The following is a 20,562-nucleotide window of genomic DNA, read 5'->3' as shown; positions in this document are numbered from 1 at the left end:
GCAGTCGCCCCCGCGCCCCCAACGCCCCCCCAGCACCCCCAAAAAGGATCAAAGTCTCTGCTTAAGGCAAATCCCGCGCTGGCTCCGCCGGCAGCCGCAGGGCTGGGGAGGAGGGGGCTCGGCCAGCGCCACAAGGGGAGGTTTGGGGGGTCCCCAGCGTTGTCCCCAGGGTGGGGGGCACAGCCCCGGGGTCACGGTGGGTGTGGGGGGGGACACCAAGTGTGCCCTCACCCGCTGGTGGAGGGGCAGAGCCTGGCACATGGCTCGGCTGAGTCCTCACCGACACGGCCACCACCTCTGTCCCCTCTTCCTCACGGAATGGGGGCGCAGCCACAGGAGTCTGGGGGTCCCAGCTGAGCCCCCAAGCCGCTGGTGGGGAGGGGGGGCCAGCCCAGCCCCCGGGGAGGGCAGGGCAGGGGTTTGGCACGGAACAGTCGGGTGGGAGGAGGGGCTGAGCCCCCCTGGCTCAGCCCATGGCTGGTAATGGGGTGACCCCTCCCTGGCGGGGTGCAGGGTCCTGTCCCCGTCCCCGCAGAGCAGAGGGGACACTGGAATGTCCTCAGGGCTTGGAGCAGAGCTCGGCCACGCGCTGGCGCAGGTGGAAGGCGAACTCGAACATGGTGGCAGCCAGGCTCTGGTGGATCAGGTACCGGGGCAGGCGACCCTGCGGACACAGGACGGGGACACGGGGCCGTGAGGGACGAGCTGGAGCTGGGAGGATCCAGGGACAGGGATACAGGGCCATGAGCCAGGGCTGGGGACTGCCCCGTGTTCTGGAGGGTTTTAGGGACACAGCCATGAATGAGGGCTGGGGGTTGTTCCCATCCCACTTCAGGGTCCAAGGACGTGAGGATTTGGGGCTGGGGGTTGCAGCCAACCTGCCCTGGAGGGCTCCAGGGACAGAAGTGAGGGCTGGGGGCTGTCCCCCATCCCATCCCATCCCATCCCACCCCAGAGGGATCCAGGGATGCAGGAGCACCGCTGCGCGGAGCTGCATCTCTCAGGGAGCCTCAGTCCGGGGGAGGAACTGCAACGTGGTTGGATTTCTCTAAAAAAGCCCTGCACGACTCCCCCCCACCGCCTCGGCCTCGGCTCTGTGGTGGGAGATCCACGAAAAAATAATAATCCTTGTTTCTGGAGGGGGAGGGAGGGAGCTGAGGCAGGGCTGGGAACAGCTCCAGGGGCAGGGAGGGATGAGCGGCCAACTCATCCCGAGGGTCAGGCAGGCACAGGACGCTCTCCTCCCCAGGGATTGGGGTGGTCCAGCACACAGCTTTTCCTGGAGCGGGTTTTCCCTCGGGCACAGGGGCAGGAAAAGTGCGAGGCCGCCGTTCCAGGGCCGTTCCAGCCGCTTCCCGACAGGAGCTCCGGACCCAAACACACAAACACACGTGCGGAATCCTCCCTCCCCCAGGGAGCAGGAAGGGATGAGCCGCGGGCTATAAATATTCACCCGGGGCCAAAGGGAAGAGCGAGGAGCTGCGGAGGGCTCCGGGCGCTGGCAGAGCCCCTGGGGAAGGCGCTGGGAGCGCTTGGGGGTTATTAATAGCTCGGCATTCCTTCCCCAGCGGAGGCGAGCGCTCGGCCCGGGGAGCACAAGGAACCTCTTTTCTTTCCCAGCCCCACCGCGGGGAGGGTTTGTCACACCCCCCAAAACCTGCCCGTGACGGGTGCCAGATCCACGCAGATCCACGGAAGGAAAACGCATCCCCCCGGGGCACAACGGGGCGGGAAGGGCACGGCCCGCTCTCGGCGCTTCCCAAAAACCTTTCCCGAAGCGTTTGGCAAGACAGGCAGGAGCCGGCGGGCTCTGGGGGAAGGGAGGGGGCCGTGGGAGGGGAGGGGAGGAGAGAAGAGGGGGCCGCAGCGCTGCAGCACAGCCGAGGGATGAATGGAGCCTTTGTGCTGCTGCGGCAGCGCCGTTACCACGTCAACCTTCCGCGGAGGAAGGAACGGGGCCAGCTCCGCTCCCGCTGCCGCTCCCGCCCCATCCCGGGCCCGCCTTTTGTCCGGGACACCGGCAAGGACAGCTCCGCAAATAACTCCGGAGCCCGGGCAGTGGATGCATCGCTCCCCCGGGGGGGATGTTGGGCGGTTGTGGTCGTGCCAGGGGGTTTGGGAGAGGGGAATTGTCCCTCTGGAGTGTTCCCCGGAGTGGCCAGGAACAAAACTTGCCGTGCCTCAAACTGGTTTTGGTCACCAAAGGGGATAAAAACCTCCTCTCCCTCAGTCCTGCACTCCTGAAACCCCTAAGTGAGATATTAAATAAGGAAGAGCTTCCAGGAAAGGAAGAGCTTCCAGGAAAGGAAGAGCTTTCCAAAGTCCCACTGGGAAAGGAGGGGAATTTTGGATTAGTTTAACCCCCATGTGCCAAACTCGAGTCCCTTCAGAGCAGTGGTCACTGAAGGGTCACCTCCATGGCTGCTGGGATGCTGGAGCAGGGTTTTAGACTGCTCAAACCCAGGGGAGAGGGCAGAGCTGTGCTGGGGACAGGACACAGCCACCCCACGCAGGAACTGGCTTTACCTTCAGATCCGTGTTGAGAATCCAGATGAAGGTGCAGACCTTGGCATTGCTGGGACATTTCAGGACAATGAATCCTCCCGGTCCATTCTCACCCCTGTGGAGGAAGAGCCAAGAGGGTGAGGCAGAGCCAGGCTGGGATTGTGGCTGGGATTCTCTGTGGCTCTGGGCTGCACTGCACGGAGCTGAGCCTGGCAGCGAAGGGCAGAGCCCGGCGGGGCAGGAGCAGATGCTGGGAGCCCGGGAAGGTGTGTGCCTTGGCTCCAGGTACACGAGCCAGCACGGCAGGGCAGCTTTCCCACAGGTGCCTTGGCAGCGGCGGTGCCAGGGCTGCTGGCGGAGCAGCAGCTCTGCCTCTGGCTCGTGCCAGCTGCTCCCCACGGGAAGCTTTCCCAGGCACAAGCCTGGGTGCAAACAAGAGGTCTCAGGAAGCTCTGTGTGCTCAGGTCAGGCTCAGCACTTGTCACTCCAGCCCCCAGATCCTTCCCGGCACCATCTGATCCGTCTCTGAGACGGGAGCTGTGCACACACAGCCCAAATACAGATTTCCCTTCCCTCTTCAGAACACGCTATTTTTGCTGTGTGCCTTCGTGAAAGGATTTTTCCAGGCCCTGAAGTCCCCAGTTCCTAAAGAGACTGAGGCAGCTCCAACAGCTCTTGAGATAAAATGTCAATTATTTTAACCAGATTATTGAGCAAACCCAAGTCGGAGTGTGCAGCGGCACAGCTGGGCCCCAGCAGGAACAAGGAGTCCTTGTCTGATGAGCCCGGCCCCGCCGGGATCCATCACCAGCCTGTCCCTTTGCAAGGGGAGAGGCCAAAGCCCTGCTGAGATTTTGGGAGCTGCTCCATCCTCCTTTCATCCCTCAACACCTCAAATTCGGTGAGTGAGAGGTTTTACGAGGAGCACGAGGCATGCGAGTGGCTCGGAGCCACAGCCAGCTGTTTACTGCCCCTCAGAAACTCCTGTTTGGGAATTAACTGTTCCATAAACAGGATGTGGGACTGGGATGGGGGTCGTGCTCTCACTGGTCAGCACCTCCACTCCCCCGAGCTGGGAAACGCCCCAGCAGCGCTGACAGCGCAGAGAGTTTCTTGAACAAAGGGAGACGAACAAGGGAAGCGAGGTTGAGCTCCACAAATAGCTCAGCTTCCTGCAAATCCTGCCAGGAAGGCAGCAGGGCTTGCAGTTAAGTGGCTCTTTGCCTTGGAGCTCGGGAGAAGTGCGTGACACCAGCTAAAAAAACAGCACCTGCCTCTCACCTGACGTACTTGGAGAGCGGAGGCTTCAGGCTGTGCGTGGTCGACATCCCTGAGGAAACGTACCTGTCTCTCCTCCTCTCGATCCGACGCACGTTCACGAAATCCCTGCGCAAAGAAAGGGATTAAAAACACACTCGGGACGTGGAGGGGGCAGATCCTGCTCTCTGCACTGCTGGGAGAGGTTGTGGCAGGGCTGTGTCAACACAGGGACAAAGCACAGCCCGATATCTGGGAGCGCGACCGAGGTTTGGAGCTCTGGGAATCTGGAGGAAATTCCAGGGGCTGCTCACCTTTGGGAGTTACCTGCAGAACCAACCAGCCCCACCAGAGCTCCCAGAGCATTCCCAGTGCCGCAGAGGGGTCTCCCCGTGGTTTGGGGGGTGTTTAGGGGCAGTGTGGGATGAACTGACCTTGGGGACACCACCCCGCCGGCAGCTCCGGCCGCCACGTCGTACGAGACGATCGTGTTGTCCTCAATCCGCTGCAAGATCTGGGGAATAAATTAAAAAAAAGAGGGAGATTTACTCAGATTGTGCCTCCCAAACCTGCATGCGCCAAGAGGATACAGCCCCTCCTTTAGACCAGCACCAGGATCAGACCAGAGGGGCAGAGGGCGATGAGCGGTGCCTGCACGGATTCGCCTCCCGAGTTTTTGGGGGTTTTTGGGGGGCACAGGTGTCACCTCCAGCTGCCCCACCACGAAGCCCAGCCCTTCCCACCGGGCAGAGGCAGGTTTGGCTCAGCTCTGGCCCCTGTCCCTGCCCACCTCTCGGGCTCTTGGCCGGGCTCGGCGTGCAGCCGGAGCGCACGGATGAGCGGCGGAGATTTAACGCCTCGGTGCCCGGGATGCAGCTCGGCTCCAGCACGGCCAGCAGCCTGTGTTGGACGGGGAAGCTCCAGCTCTCCGCTCCAAGGAGCTCCTGTGATTAAGCCATCTTTGTCCAGCACGCTCACCTGGCAAGCTGCCACTGTTCTGTTCCACAGGATCATCTTCTCGGGCTGCAGAATCACCTCCTGGTAAACCATTTCGGGAGGGCACTGCAGGAAAGCCTGAGGACAGAGCCAGAGCAGTCAGCCAGCCCCTCTGCTCCCCTTGGGGGAGATTATTTTTAGGGAAAACAGGGTAAAACACGTAGAACAAGTGGGATCACAGGGGAGGGGTGAGGCTGGGCTGGCTCCCCTGCATGGCTGTCACCCTTCTGCCCCAGTGCTGCCAGCAGCCTGGAGGGCACACGTGGGCCCAGCGAGGACACACAGACCCCAGGATTTGGGAATTGCTCAGCTCTGCATGTCTCTCCCACCCTCAGCAGTTCCCCATGCACAATCACTTCGAGAAATTGCATTTTTGACTGTTTTTTCTCTTCCAAGCCATTCCAAGCTCCAGCACACACCGCATCCATTCCATCCCCCCCCTCCAGAACCCCCACGGGAGCGGGGCTCCTCGGAGGCGAACGGTTAACGCGGTAAAGTGGGACCATCCAGCTTCTGCTGGTGAACACTGAGCTGCTCCACCGGCAGCTCCTGCCAGCGAGGCAACATATGCACTGGAACAAAGAGAAGCCACGGCAGCACCGCCGCTTCATTAAAGCGTGGTTCCCAGCCAAGCCACTCCAGCCTGGGAGAGGGCACGGAGCACGGCACTTCCGAGCGGCTCTGCCCCGTGCCAGGCAGCAGCAGACGCACGCTCAGCCCTGGCCTTGCTGGCAATTAGTTCCAATTAGCCTCCTTGGTCAGATTAGTCCGAGATGCTGGGGTTGGAAGCGAGTCTTGCAGTCACCTGCTCCCGGCTCTACCGGCGGAGTCTGGGGCCTTGGATGTTTACTGGGGAGTTTGTCTGCTGGCCAAGGGGTTTTCCTGGAGAGATTCCCTAGTGCTGTTCATCTGTCTGAAGCATGGGGAGTGTGTTCTGCAGCCTGACCTGTCCCTGAAAGCCGAGCCGTGGCTTTTCCCCCGTGCCAAAGAGACCAAGGAATCAGCCCAAGGATGTTCTTACCTTTAAAATAAAGGTCTTGCCGTGGAAAGGGATTTCAAAAGTGTAAACAACGTCACCAAAGTCCTGTGCGAGAGATGAGAAAGTTGCATTTTGATCAGTGAAAGGGATTGTTTCTATTTAGGGTGAACTTTGCTAAAACTCTGAGGCTCCTGTCACCCCCTGCCCCCTGCACCAGGCAGCGACCTGAGCGCAGAAACCGCCCCGAGCACGTCTCAGTTGGCCGTGCCTGAATTTCCATCAACAAAACAATATCCAGAGAGGCAGCAGGGATGAGACAGAAAAAGAATCCGCCCCGTGCCAGGCTGCAAACCCCTCGTCAAGGTCACATTCTCTTTGTGGCAGCGCCGGGGTGCGAAGGGGCTTCGCTGCCAGCGCCGCCGGTGTTACCCACGGCTGAGAGGAGCCTCCCCGGAGGGGCAGGGGATGGGCAGATGAAAACCTTTCATCGTTAGCCCTGTGTTAAACTCTGATTAGTCTATTTAAATCCAGCCCCCTTTGGAAAAAGAAAACAATCTGCCCAGCTAGTTTGGCATCAGACAAAGGATCACTTGACAGGGGAATTTGAACCAGCAGATGAGACAGCAGTTTGCAGGATTCGCACCCCTCCAGTCGTGTTTTGACCTCACGAAACAAGGTTAGGTTTGGGGGGCAAACCCCTCCTCTTTCTCTCCACTCCTCAGAGAGAGAAAAGAGCTCTGTGCACCCCAGAAAAGTCTGGAGCAGGCAGAGCCACATCCCAAATTTACACCCCAGCGCCCACCCAGGTGCCGGGGGAAGGAGGACACCAGTGGTTTTGGGGGTGGGAGGAGCAGTCAGTGCCCCACATGGGCCAAGACTCCAGTTTGGGCCCCCAGCAGGCTCAGAGGCACCTGGCCATGGAGCCAGGGCAGGGCTGGAGCTGTGGGATCAGCATTCCCCTGCTCCTCCCCGTGGCTCTGCATCCCAAAGGTGAGCTGGCCACCCTGCCCACCCTCCGGACAGAGGGAGGTGGGAAGGGCCCTCTCCTGTCAAACTGCAAGGCAATTAAACGTCTAATTAAATAAGAGGGGATTTTACATTTAACTGAACTGGAATAGATTCCTAATTCAATCAGGTAATTGTAACGCTTGTTAATTTTTCATGGCGCAAGGAGGTTTCCAAAGCCTCGTTTGTCCCGGTTTTTGCTAAGCCATCCATGCCCTCTGCCAGCTGGGGAGGAAAAACCACACTTGCATTGTTTTTCTCGAACTTCCAGTTCTCCTCCTGGGCGAGGATTTGGTCCACAACCTCCATGGCCTCTTTGCCTTGTCGGACATACTCCTTTTCCTGGGAAAGAAGGGAGGATTTCGTTAGCTGGGCGTGCAGGCAGCTCGAGGAGTGTGTGTGAGGCTGCTCCCCCCTCCCCGGGCTGGCAGAGGGAAAGGGGATCAGAAATCTCTTAATTTGGGTCACAGAGGCCTCATTTTGGAGCTCCAAGTCACGCTCCCCACCCTGGCTTGGATCCACACACCAGCTGCTGCCGCCTTTGCGGGAGGGTTTCCAGCAGGCAAAGGGCTCTGGGATGTGCAGCTCTTCCTTCCTGGAGGAGCCAGAGCTGGAGCAGGATCTCTTGGAAAAGGGCACAAAGCCTGGGCCCAGGCAGGTTTTGGGGAGGTCAAGGGCCACCCCTCAAGCCACGGGGACAGGTGAGGTGATGCCCACGCCAGAATGTGACCAAAGGAGCAGGGAAGGGAGAGGGGCAGGCAGGAGCAGAGCCATCCCTGTGGGATGCTGCAGGAAGAGCACACAGCTCTGGGGAGGTGGGATGGAGCTGGGGGGCTCAGCCCACCCCTCCTGCAGTGACCACCATGCCAGCAGCCCTGTGGCACTGAGGAGGCTCAGCCACACGTCCCCAGAGCTGAGGGGCCTGGAATGAAGGGGCAGCAGAACCTGATGGGATCACAGGATTAGGGGAGGCTCCCACAGCCCCAGAGCAGCCTGGAGCTGAGGGCAGGGCCAGGCCCTGTTTACCTGAGTTGTCAAGGCCTTCCTCCCCACACCTTCCTCATCAGACTCGTTGTCTGAGCCTACGGGGAAGCACCAATTAACTCACGGTTAATGAACACCCGACAGGTACCACCGCCCTCCCTTCTGGTGGGGGACAGGGTCTGATCCCTGCCCCTCACCCAGTGAGGATGACTCCAGCCCTGTCCCCTGAGCACCTGCTCGGCTCTCCAGAGGGCTGAGCTCATCCCGGGTGTCAGCTTTACCAGGAACAGTGTTCCAGAGGGCTGAGCTCATCCCGGGTGTCAGCTACGCTGGAAAAACTGCTCTGGAGAACTGGGCTCATCCCGGGTGTCAGCTACACTGGAAAAACTGCTCTGGAGAACTGGGCTCATCCCGGGTGTCAGCTACAACTGGGACAACTATTCCAGAGGGCTGAGCTCATCCCTGTGTCAGCTACACTGGGACAACTGCTCCAGAGAGAGCTGCACTGGGAAAAGTGTTCCAGAGGGCTGAGCTTGTTCTGGGTGTCAGTCACACCAGGAAAAGTGTTCCAGAGGGCTGAGCTTGTTCTGGGTGTCAGTCACACCAGGAAAAGTGTTCCAGAGGGCTGAGCTTGTTCTGGGTGTCAGTCACACTGGGAAAAGTGTTCCAGAGGGCTGGGCTTGTCCTGGGTGTCAGTCACACCAGGAAAAGTGTTCCAGAGAGCTGGGCTTGTCCTGGGTGTCAGTCACACTGAGAAAAGTGTTCCAGAGGGCTGGGCTTGTCCTGGGTGTCAGTCACACCAGGAAAAGTGTTCCAGAGAGCTGAGCCCATCCTGGGTGTCAGCTACACCAGGAAAAGTGTTCCAGAGAGCTGAGCCCATCCTGGGTTTCAGCTACACCAGGACAAACGCTCCAGAAGGTTGAGCTCACCCCAGGTATCAGCCACATCAGGACAATCCAGCTGAGATGTCCCCACTCCCATGCCAGGAGCTCTCCAGTGCCAGCACAGGGCAGTGACGTGCCACCAGCCCTTATCCTCACTGTCCTGTGACCACCCACCCCCGTGCCCTCACCCCAGGACAGCATTTTCCAAGCTCACGGGGCTCAGAGCATTTAATCCAAGCCCACACAAGGCTCCAGTTTCCCAGGGAGCTGCAGCCAGGCTCGGGCTGAGGATGGATCTGATAAAAAGGTGTCATGTGGAGAGTGTGGCAGTGCCACCCCTGCCCAGGCACAGAGAGGGGACCCAGTTTTGCAGTGTCAGTTCTCGGAGGCTCTGCCAAGGGTTGGGATAAGGAGGCAGAGCTCAGGGAAGAGGTGAGGGAGGGGAGGAATTCCGTGGTGGGATGAGCACAGGAAGGGAGGTGATGATGGAGGTGAGGAATTCCGTGGTGGGACGAGCACGGGAAGGGAGGTGACACCACAGGTGACCTTACCTGCGAAGGACTCGGGCGGGGAGTAGAACTGTCCCTCGGAGAGGGCTCGGGGGTACAGCAGCGGCCTCGAGGCTGCAGCCTGGGCTGCCAGGAACCCTGGGAATGGGAGCACGAGGATTTAACAACTGGCAGGTTCTGGGACCCCAGCCCTGCTCAAACACCCCCTTGTCTCCCACATTTTCCCGTGTCTCCTCCCAGCCAGCCTCAGCTCCTGTTGCCTCATCTTTTGTCTGAGACGTTTTATCTGCCCTGGAGATCAATGGGCTCTTCTGCCTGTCAAATAATCCAAAGGCGATTAAGCATCTAATTAAATAAGAGCTTCCCCTGGAAGCAATTTGGAACCTGAGCCTAATCCAATAGAGGCATTAAACACTTGATCATTTTTCAACTTAAAGCCTCCTTGCAAGACCCAAACATCCTCTGGTGCTTTCCAGTCACAGCATTTCTGACTGAGCCCCGCCTGACAAATGCCCCTTTCAGTCTGGTGGCCTCTGGGAGAGGGACAAACTCCTTGTGCTGCTGTAGGAATGAGCAGCTACTCCAGGTCAGCTCCCTAGAAGGACCCTGGAAGTCTCAGGGTGATGTGTAAAGCATTAGGTCAGCCCCAATCCCTGCTCAGTGTGACCTCAGAGACCACAGGCCACAGAATTTCACACCTCGTAACTCACCCAGTGCCACAGAAATGTGTCTGTGACTCCAGCAGCCCTCCTGGAAAGGGCTCCAGCCAGATCCAAACACAGATATCAGGGACAGGGAGTCCAACACTCTGCCTGGCATTTGCCTCCCTGGTTCCAAACACTTTCTCCCATGCAGAGCTGAGCTCTGTCTCCAGCACGTCTGGCTGCAGGATCCAGCCATTGGGAAATCTGGCACATTTTTCTCCCCTCAATTAAAAGATGCTTTTTATAATCCGGTGTTTTCTTCCCCTGAAGGGACTTGTTGACCATAACAGAACTGAGTCAGGCACTTCCCATCCCAGCCAGCCTGGAGATCCCTTTTCCAGAAATGTCAGATCGAGGTGCTGCCAGAGCAGCAGCAAACCCAGGCCTGGCTGGATTCGTCCAACTCCCACCAGAGAGGAGCAGAAATACTCACATCGTTCCTCCTCTGCTTCCTGAGTTAAGACTTTAAAATCCAGGAACCAGGTCTCCAGCCAAGCAATGACAAACGAGACGATGGGAAGCAAATACCCAAAGGCTCCTTTGGTCAGAAGCTGTGTGGAAAGAAGCAGAAACCACAGGGAAATGACCCAAACAGCAATAAAATAAATATAATAAATAAGTAAATGTTATTTATTTATTATATATATAAATATATAAAATAAAACAGCATTGAGAATAAAACAGGGAATAAAACAGCACTGAGAAATCACAAAGTGATCCCAGGGAAACTGACCTCGGAGAGGATGACCTTCACAATCAGGAAGGCACTGGATACCAGCGTAGTGACCTGAAAAATAAGTGGACAGAGCTCAGATCCCTGAGAAAGCCAAGAGGAGAGGGAAAACTGCCCTCAGGAAGGGCCTGGGTGCCTCCTTACCGCGATGACCCACCAGTGGCGCAGGCGGACGGCGGCGTAGCCCAAGAGCAGCACAACGAAGCGGAACAGAGCCAAGAGCTGCAACAACAAACACCCAGCAGCACCAGTCACTGCCCCTGTCCCTCTGCCAGGTGCTGGGAGGGCAGGGACAGACGCCAGCTCCCAGGGAACAGATGGGTCAAAGCTGCATCAGGAGGGATTTGCCGAGGTGGGCAAGGGGAGACCCCAAATCCCCTCAGCCCCAGCGAGCTCCAGAGCCCTGCAGGAGGCTGAGATACTCACAAAGATATCAAAGAAAGAGGTCTTGAATTTGTAGTTGATGATTTCGTCCTTCAGGTTCTCCTTGATGCCCACCTTGGTCTGAGGGAGACAGGGAAGCAGGAAGCTGTTGAGAGCACTGATAAGAAACTAAAGGGAGAAGGAGGCAGGCAGTGCCCGGGGTTACAGCCAGGTCAGGGAATGCACAGGGAATAAAAATGGTCCCACAGGCCCATTCTGGGCTCCTCTGCCAGCACAGGACCAGGGAGGATCCCACACATTTCCTGCCTGGATTCACATCACGTTTCCCCCCAGGGATCCACAGCGAGGAGCAGGGGTGGGGTAGGAGGGACAATAAACACCTTTAGGTGCTGATTTCCAATACCCAAATCCTTGGTTCCAGTTCCTCACAGCCTGGAGCCCCTGGGTGGACACCTGCCACTGCTGCCCACCCTGCAGAGTGCAGAGGAATGGGAGGAGACATGGAAAAATGGAAAACCACGGGAAAAATGTTCCTCAGGAACCTTCACTAACATTGAACATCTTCCTGTGGGGGCTCCAGGCTCACTGAGGACCTGGGGGGATTTAAGGATCCTCCATTGAGGGGTCCCTTCTCCCTCCATCCAGCCTCACACAGCTCCCAGCAGTGCTCCAGGAAATCTGATGGAAGAAGGGAACCAGCAGGATCAAACGCGCTGGCAAAGGGGAAGAGGGAGGAGAGGGGGATGCAAGGGAATCTGAGAGAGGCAAAAACACCCCCTGGGACTGACAGGAGCGTGGAAAAAGCTCATCCCGAGATAATCCAGCCACCATAAATCCTGGGAGGCTGGAATGGCTGGCTGTGAGGAAGTGGAGGGCTCAGGTAACTGGAACAAATGTTTCACCTTTAGGCTATGGCTTTGGACAGAGCCCAGCTGGCCAGGAGCTGGCGGGGCCGGCAGCTGGTGGATGGGCTGTGAGGAATGAGCTGGTGGATCTCGGGCCAGTCCTTGGCAGCCAGGGTGTCCTGGCACTCCAAGGGCAGCCACTGGGAAAGGATCCCTCTGGGCCAGGGCTCTGGCTCGAAACCCAGGCAAAAAGAGGGGGGTGAAGCTGGGCTGTGCCTCCAGCTGACCTGTGGCCACAGGGCTCGGGCCAGCTCTGCTCAGTGGCCACTGAGAACCTCTTCCCCCCTTGCCTGGCTCCAGGGGATGCTGCAGGAAGGAGGAGACACAGGGAGAGCTTTGGTGATGGTTTTGGGGGGTGTTTCTGGTGGGTGGGCTGTTAAGGATGAGTTTGGGGTGCCAGGCCCTGGCAGAGGGGTGTCCTGGCACTCCAAGGGCAGCACAGGCAACCAACTGGGATTGGGAAGGGATCCCTCCCAGTCTGGGATGGGCCTTAATACACAAAAAAGGGGTAAAAAGAAGGGGACAAAGCTGGGCTGTGCCTCCAGCTGACCTCCCTGTGGCCACAGGGCTCGGGCCAGCTCTGCTCAGTGGCCACTGAGAACCTCTTCCCCCCCTGCCTGGCTCCAGGGGATGCTGCAGGAGACACAGGGAGAGCTTTGGGTGATGGTTTTTTGGGGGTGTTTGTGGTGGGTGGGCTGTGAGGGATGAGTTGGGGGTGCCAGGCATGGCAAAGGGGTGTCCTGGCACTCCAAGAAAACCACTGGGATTGGGAAGGGATCACTCCCAGTCCTGGATGGGCCTTAATACACAAAAAAGGGGCAAAAAGAAGGGGACAAAGCTGGGCTGTGCCTCCACCTGACCTCCCTGTGGCCACAGGACTTGGGCCAGCTTTGATGTGGCCACCGAGAGCCTCATCCCCATCCTCTGTGGGATGTTGCAGGAAGGATGAGGCACAGGGAAAGCTTTGGAGGGGTTGTTTTCAGTTTAAACACAGGCTGTGCACAGGGAGATGAACCACCTGGGGCATCTCCCTGGCTCTGAGAGCACCCAGCCTGCACAATTTACGGTTGGCTTTTAACGAGGGGCAATTTGCTCGGCTTATCTCGCAGCGAAGGAAACGGTTGGATATAAAAAAAAAGAAGAAAAAAAAAAAAAGAAAAAGGCATTAGTCATGATATCAAACCGTTGCTCTTCATAACCAGGCAAATAAGTTGCTCTAATGGCTTTAAATATGCAGCATCTCAGCTCGGGGGCCCAAATATCAGCACTTAGTCACTCATTAATGGCTACCTGCACGACCCACGCTCAGCATCACCCTGGTGACCGCGCCAGGATTATCTCCTGGGGGCTGGAATTCCTCCAGCACCTCTCCAGAGAGGGCTGGGACAAGGACAGGGGGTCCAAGCTGGGCGGGCAGGACAGCGTCGGCATGGCTGGAATGCTGGCTGGGAGATGGATTTTCCTAAAGGGGGCTGTGGGCAGGGTGAGGAGCTGCTGGCCAGGACAGTGGGTTAAGTGCAGACACCCAGAGATAAGGAGGGCAGAGATAAGAGCTGCTGAGGGAGCAGTGCTGATAAATGCAGGCCAGAGCTCGGGGTCTATCTGTTCATCTCTGCTCTGGGTGTTCCAGGGGAGGACATGGAGTACCTGAAACCAGCCAGAGCTGGTTGAGGGAAAATAAAAACAAAATATAGCCCAGGGAGGGATTTGGACTCGGTGGGGCTGAGGTAAATAAACTGGGTTTTCCCTGTTATTGCAACACAGAGCAAACACAGCAGCTTGTGAGTCGCTGTGGAGGGAACCAAACCACTCACAGCCCCCTCAACAACCCCTTGGGAGGTGGAGCAGCACCTCCAGCTTCCCAAAGGGGAGATGAGCAGCAGAATTTTGGGATGAAAGCCCCTGGAGGATCCTCCCCTGCTCCTCCGATGCTCTGAGAACAGCAGCAGCAGCAAACACGGGGAGGAGCTTTGTATCAGGCCAAGGGAGCAGGAGGGGAATTTGGCTCCACTTGGTGATTCCAGAGGCCCTGGATCTTGTTACAGCACAACAAAGGGACGGTGTTAACAACCCTGGACAGCCCCGACAAAGCCCCGGGGCAGGAAACGAGCTGGACTTTAGTTTACACTAAAGAACAGCGGCTCCTTGGCCAGCGCTGGGAACAGCAAACAAAGATCTATCCCAGGAGTGCTGGAACACAGCAATTAACGCAGGGAACTGGGTTTAAAAAGGGCAAAGATTCCCGGCTTTGCTTCCTCCGACTCACATTGAGCTCGATGATCCACAGCAGGGAGATGAAGAGCAGGTCGAAGGTGACGAAGAGGCAGAAGGTCCTCCTCACATCCGAGATGGCTTTTCTCTTCTCCAGGGAGAAGAAGTACGGGGAGAAGCCCTGGCTCTGGGAGAGGGAGGAGCTGATGGAGGCGATGGCGGGCAGGCTGCGTTCCAGGTCGTGCTGCAGGTCCGCGGGCTTGCTCATCCTCCGGGGTGGGCTCCGGGGACATCGGCAGTGTCACCTGCGAGGACACACCCAGGGGCCCTCAGGCATCGCCACACCCCCTGCTCCTGTCCCGCGGCAAAAAAATCTCAGGAAATCGGATCCCAGGGAGAAATTCCTGGCTGTGAGGGTGGTCAGGCCCCCAGAGAAGCTGCCCCAAACCTGGAGGTGTCCGTGGAGCTTGGAGCAACCTGGGAGAGTGGAAGGTGCCCCTGCCCATGGCAGGACTGGATAGGTTTTAATGCCATGGCAGCAGGGAAAGGAGCTCCAAAGCCCACGAAAATGTTGTAGAAGAAGAAAAAGGGCCCCCAAACCCCACGGAGACACTGTGGACACAGGAAAAGGGGTCTGAGGATGTTCTGGGAGCACTCCCTGAAATCATGGAGCCACCCCACCCTTCCCTCTGCAGGGAAGGCACAGCCTCGGGAGCCAGGCATCCCATTGGAACAGATCCCAACCTGCACAGCCAGGAGAGAACCCTGGGCCTGACGCCCAACCGGGGCAGGCAGAGCAGCAGGGAGGCAGCAGGGATGGAGCTGCTGTGTCCCAGGAGCAGAGAAGGATCAGAAAAGGGGCAGGGAAGGAGCTCTCCCTGTCCCAGGATCAGGGAGGCAGCAGGGATGGAGCTGCTGTGTCCCAGGATCAGAGAAGGAGCAGGGACGGAGCAGGGACGGAGCAGGGAAGGATTAGAGAAGGAGCTGCTCCCTGTCCCAGGATCAGAGAAGGAGCAGGGAAGGAGCAGGGAAGGAGCAGGGAAGGAGCAGGGAAGGATCAGAGAAGGAGCTGCTCCCTGTCCCAGGATCAGAGAAGGGGTAGGGAAGGAGCTCTCCCTGTCCCAGGATCACAGAAGGAGCAGGGAAGGAGCTCTCCCTCTCCCAGGATCACAGAAGGAGCTCTCCCTCTCCCTCTCCCTGTCCCAGCCCCGCCTGGCAGTGCCGGGCACACGATCCCGGCACGAGTGAGGTGTTGGGAGGCCGGGGCTGTTTTCCTTGTTTTCCTGCAGCTGTGCCAACCATTGTATTGAAATTTTCCCCTCCGTCAGCGCAGCACAAGGAGGCCCCTGTGGGAAGGCGGCGTGACGGGAGCACACGCCGGGGACAAACACGGATCCCAAAACAGGTCTGGCCAGGGATCTGCCAGCCCCGAGTCACCCACGGCAACGGCACAGCCCCAAACTCCTTCCCTGCACTAAATCCTCCTGCTCAAGGACGTTTTTCCTCCAAAAAAAATCACACTCTGGACTGTGGTGTGAGCTCCTGCCTTGACAGTTCTGTGCCTGCCGGGTTCCCAGTGAGGTTTGCCCACCACAGACCCCACTCGTGACGCCCCAGAGGCTGCAGAGCCCACGGATAAAAGGCCACGAGGCTGTGCCCAGCTCTGTGGGAAGCGGAGATCCCAAGGAATTCGAAGCCAGGCGTGCTCCAGGAGCACCTGCACAGATTTGGGGCAGTTTGGATCCCTGAGCCAGCGGTTTTTGCATCCTGCCCCTGGGGAGTGCCGGGGCTGGGAAGGGAACAAAGCTGGACTCGTGTCAAGTCCCCGTTAGTCCCTCTCAGAGGGAAGCTCGGGAAGGAGCTGGAATTCCCTGTCACTTCGGATCAGCTGCTCCGCGCGCCGGGCCCGGCTCGAAGTGACAAAAGTTAAGGACATCTGTGAGGGATAAATAATAAATCCCCCCCCGCCGGGGCCGCCGCCGCCTCCTCCTCCCCTCCAACAGCACTTTGCACTTAGGCAGCCCCTCCCCGACTTTCACAGCGCTTTAAAATCAGGTTTTAAAGCTCCAGGGCTGCAGGGAGCCGAGGCCGGGTCACAATGGGGTGTTGGGGACACGGGGACACGGCAGGACACGGCATCGGAGCACCCTGGCACAGCTCATCCATCATTAATCGCAGCCTTCCCGAGGAGGTTTGGGCTGTTTTGGACACCCACATGCTCCCAAACCATCCAAATTCCCGAGGGAGAGTCCCTCCTTCAATGTTTGAGCCCCAGACAAGCCCTCCTCCGCCGGAGCTGCTCCCTCCAGCAGCTGAGCTGGGAGCAGGGGCTGGATGTGGAGGAACGTGGCAGTTCCTGGGTGACAGATGAATTATTGAGTGCTCCATTTTGCATTCCCGCATCCTCCCAGCCCAGGGGCCGGGAGGGAGGGGTCGGGCGGGGGGCCGGGCTCTGCCCCTGGGGAATGAGGGGTGGGGGGAGAGGGAAAGGGCTCAGGCTGTGCCAGGGAGGGTCAGGGTGGGCATCAGGGGGGGTTTATTCACTGAAAGGACAATCAGGCACGGGAAGGGGCTGCCCGGGTCTTGGAATGTTGGAAAAAACGTGTGGATGTGGCACTTGGGGACAGGGGTGAGGTGGCTGTGCTGGGTTGAGGGTTGGGATTGATGTTCTTGGAGGGCTTTTCCAGCCCAAATGATCCCAGGATTCAACCCCAGTGAGGGGGGGACTGCTGGGGAGACACCCTGGGTGACAATTCACAGCCCAGGGGACATTCTGGGTGACAATTCACAGCCCAGGGGACATTCTGGGTGACAATTCACAGCCCAGGGGACACCCTGGGTGACAATTCACAGCCCAGGGGACATCCTAGGTGACAATTCACAGCCCAGGGGACATCCTAGGTGACAATTCACAGCCCAGGGGACATTCTGGATGACAGATCACAGCCCGGGGGACACCTCAAGTGACAGATCACAGCCCAGGGGACACCCAGGGTGACAATTCACAGCCCAGGGGACACCTAAAGTGACAGATCATAGCCTGGGGAATGCCCTGGGTGACAAATCACAGCCCAGGGGACACACCAAGTGACAATTCACAGCCCAGGGGACACCCCAAGTGACAAATCACAGCCCAGGGGACACCCCAAGTGACAAATCACAGCCCAGGGGACACCCCAAGTGACAATTCACAGCCCAGGGGACACCCTGGGTGACAAATCACAGCCCAGAGGACATTCTGGGTGACAGATCACAGCCCAGAGGACATTCTGGGTGACAGATCACAGCCCAGGGGACACCTTGGGTGACAGATCACAGCCCAGGGGACACTCAGGGACCTTTCTGGGCTTCTCTGACTTGGAAAAAGGGGGATTTTGAGACTCTGGAGTAGGATTTATCCTGGGGAAACCTCCCAGTTTGGAGATTAGGAGGTGACAGGGGCTGAGGGGACAAGGGTGACACCACATCCCACGGATCCCAGCAGGAAGCAGACACAGAGAGGGGGGTGGTGAAATCCTGACCCAGTACTCAGCACCAACACCCAGCAAAACCCAGTGCCACCAGCAGCCCAGTGCCACCACCCCAGAGCCCCGTCAGCCCAGTGCCACCACCCCTGGAGCCCCATCAGCCCAGTGCCACCAGCAGCCCAGTGCCACCAGCAGCCCAGTGCCACCACCCCAGAGCCCCGTCAGCCCAGTGCCACCACCCCTGGAGCCCCATCAGCCCAGTGCCACCACCCCTGGAGCCCCATCAGCCCTGTGCCACCACCCCAGAGCCCCGTCAGCCCAGTGCCACCACCCCAGGGCCCCGTCAGCCCAGTGCCACCACCCCAGAGCCCCGTCAGCCCAGTGCCACCAGCAGCCCAGTGCCACCAGCAGCCCTGTGCCACCATCCCAGAGCCCCGTCAGCCCAGTGCCACCAGCAGCCCTGAGCCACCACCCCAGAGCCCCGTCAGCCCAGTGCCACCACCCCAGAGCCCCGTCAGCCCAGTGCCACCAGCAGCCCAGTGCCACCAGCAGCCCTGTGCCACCACCCCTGAGCCCCGTCAGCCCAGTGCCACCAGCAGCCCAGTGCCACCAGCAGCCCAGTGCCACCAGCAGCCCAGTGCCACCAGCAGCCCTGTGCCACCAGCAGCCCTGTGCCACCAGCAGCCCTGTGCCACCATCCCAGAGCCCCGTCAGCCCAGTGCCACCACCCTAAATCACCACCAAGCCAGTGCCATCACCCCAAAGCCCTACCAGGCAGCTCCAGCAGGGCACTGGCCACCAAAACACCCCCAGGGGCTGTGCCAAGGCCTGTCCCAACCCTGTCACAGCCCCCCAGAGCCCTCTGTCACCCCCTCCCTCCCTGAGCTGCCTTCCTGTCCCAAGCCCAGCCCCTCATTAGCCCTCGTTAATGACCCACCTCCCAGTCAGGAGCTTTTCCCACCCCGTGACACCACTTCTCCTTCCTCCCACGCTTCCCCACCCCGGGGCTCATGTGACAATTCCTCCTGTCGCCTCTCCTGGAACGGGGAACACCCACGGGGGGACCCCCCAAACCCCTGAGCCATGCCAGGGGCTAAGGGACACTGTGGGATATTCCAGAGGTGGAGTTTGCCAGGTGAGGGAACACCTGGAGAGCCACAGGGAGGGATGGAGACCGCGACTGCTGCCCTGGGCACTAAGGGGGGTCTGAGCTTTTCTTGAAAACAACCAAAAATGGCCAATATTAAGCCAGATATTGAACTTCCATCCAAAACTGAGCTGGAAGGAACCAAAAGTTTTGGCAAAGCACTCGGTTCAGTGCAAAGTGGGGACACTGAGACCCCCTGGGAGCCTGTACCCCTCCGGTACTGCAGGGAGAAACCTGGAGAGCCTCGGGGAAAGCGGCTTTGTCCAAATCCAGCCCCAATCCAGCCCCAAATCCAGCCCCACATCACAGCCCCAATCCAGTCCAAAATCCAGTCCCAAATCCTGCCCCAAATCCAGCCCCAAATCCTGCCCCAAATCCAGCCCCACATCGCAGCCCAAATCCCCATGTGAGTGCTCAGTGGGCTGAACCTGCAGCAGCCTGAGTTTCCCCTCACTCCCAGAAGATCTGGGGTGAAATACAGGGCTCTCCTCCCCGTGTCCCAAAACCCCCAAATTCGGATTTGGAGCAGGATGTGGGGCTGGCTTTGGGGCTGGATTTGGGGCTGGATTCGGGGCTGGATTCGGGGCTGGATTCGGGGCTGGATTTGGGGCTGGATTCGGGGCTGGATTCGGGCCTGGATTGGGGCCGGATTTGGGGCCGGATTTGGGGCCGGATTTGGGGCTGGATTCGGGGCTGGATTTGGGGCCGGATTTGGGGCCGGATTCGGGGCTGGATTTGGGGCACAGCCCTGGAGGGGTTTCCCCGGCAAAAGGGTCCCTGTGGTGGTCCCGGCGTTGCCGTTCCTGGAGCAGGGGATGAAGCCCGGGGCACGGACCCACCCTGCAACCCCCGGCCGAGCGGGACCCCCGCGGGACCGAGGGCGGTGCCGCGACCCCCGGGAGCCCCCCGGGCCCCTCCGCCACCCCCGGTCCCGCACTCCCGTTCCCCGCAGGTTCCCGGAGGGGACAGCGGTGAAAGAGGGGCCGGACCGGACTCTCGCCCCTCTCGGGGTCCCGCAGCCGGGACTGCCGGGATCCGCTCCGGTGAGGCGGGGACACGGCGAATAACGGCACCGCCCGGGGATGGGACTGCCCGCCCCGGGCTGCCCGAGGCCTCCCGTAGGGCCGAGTGCCGGTACTGAACCGGGACCCCCCAGGACCCCCCAGTGCCGGCCCGGGCCCGGCCCGCTCCCAGCGGCGGCTGCGCTGCCGGGCCCGGCGGCGGCACCGAGGCCCCAGCGAGGCTGAGCCGCGGGGCCCGCGCACCGCCCGTCCCAGCCCCGGGGTCGGGAACGGACCTGAGACCCGCACAGCCCCCGTGTGTCCCCCCGGGCCCCTCCGGTACCTCCCGGTGCCGGTGCCGGTGCCGGGTCCCGCCGGGCGCCGCTTCCGGCCCCGCCGCCACCTCCGACCCCGGAAGCGAAACTCCAGAGCGAGGCTGCGCCGGCACCGACCACTGCCGGCCGCGGGGGGAGCGGGGATGCACCATTCACCGCGGGAGGGGGGATCGGTGGGGCTGGGAGAGACCATTGCTCATGGGGGGGTCAGCAGAGCTGGGAAGGACCATTCCTGGTGGGAGGAGGGATCAGTAGGGCTGGGAGAGACCATTCCAAGCGGGGGGAATCAGTGGGGTGAAGGCAAGACCATTCGAAGCGTGGAGGAGGGGTGTCTATGGGGTGAGCAAGGGAGAGACCATTCCTCCCCCTTGGGGATGTGCCAGTGGGTCTGGGAGAGACCATTCTCCAGTGGGGGGGGGTGACCATGGGGTTGGGAGCGACCATTCCCTGCTGGGGGAGTATCCCTGGGGCTGGGAGACACCATTCCCCACATGGGGGGAATCAGTGGGGCGAGGGACAGACCATTCCCTATGGGAGATGGGGGTGTTCATGGGAT

At 59.6% G+C, this 20,562-nt stretch overlaps 2 protein-coding genes across 4 annotated transcripts; both read right to left on the bottom strand.

Moving 5' to 3' along the window:
• Positions 1-50: 50 nt before the first annotated feature.
• Positions 51-20,149, bottom strand: STARD3 (StAR related lipid transfer domain containing 3). Of its 3 annotated transcripts, none has more exons than XM_063403757.1 (15): positions 14,801-15,005; positions 14,112-14,361; positions 10,983-11,060; positions 10,701-10,778; positions 10,557-10,610; positions 10,257-10,374; positions 9,162-9,257; positions 7,769-7,824; positions 6,992-7,084; positions 5,780-5,842; positions 4,741-4,836; positions 4,197-4,276; positions 3,787-3,891; positions 2,527-2,620; positions 51-664 (listed from the first exon to the last, which is right to left on the bottom strand). In XM_063403757.1, the coding sequence occupies exons 2-15, from the start codon at positions 14,322-14,324 to the stop codon at positions 560-562; spliced, it is 1,329 nt and encodes a 442-aa protein (XP_063259827.1). In that variant the 5' UTR covers positions 14,325-14,361; positions 14,801-15,005; the 3' UTR covers positions 51-559. The 3 variants fall into 3 exon arrangements, with proteins under 3 accessions (XP_063259827.1, XP_063259826.1, XP_063259825.1); XM_063403756.1 differs by lacking the exon at positions 14,801-15,005 and adding an exon at positions 14,505-14,791; XM_063403755.1 differs by lacking the exon at positions 14,801-15,005 and adding an exon at positions 20,015-20,149 and having other exon boundaries at positions 52-664.
• On the bottom strand, positions 11,092-14,104 carry LOC134553723 (uncharacterized). The gene is made up of 2 exons (XM_063403758.1): positions 11,493-14,104; positions 11,092-11,411 (listed from the first exon to the last, which is right to left on the bottom strand). The coding sequence occupies exon 1, from the start codon at positions 12,569-12,571 to the stop codon at positions 11,645-11,647; it is 927 nt and encodes a 308-aa protein (XP_063259828.1). The 5' UTR covers positions 12,572-14,104; the 3' UTR covers positions 11,092-11,411; positions 11,493-11,644.
• Positions 20,150-20,562: the final 413 nt, after the last annotated feature.

The sequence above is a fragment of the Prinia subflava genome, chromosome 8 (assembly GCF_021018805.1).
Source record: "Prinia subflava isolate CZ2003 ecotype Zambia chromosome 8, Cam_Psub_1.2, whole genome shotgun sequence".
In the NCBI taxonomy this organism is placed as follows: Eukaryota; Metazoa; Chordata; class Aves; order Passeriformes; family Cisticolidae; genus Prinia; species Prinia subflava.
This window is presented reverse-complemented; position numbering and strand designations above follow the sequence as displayed.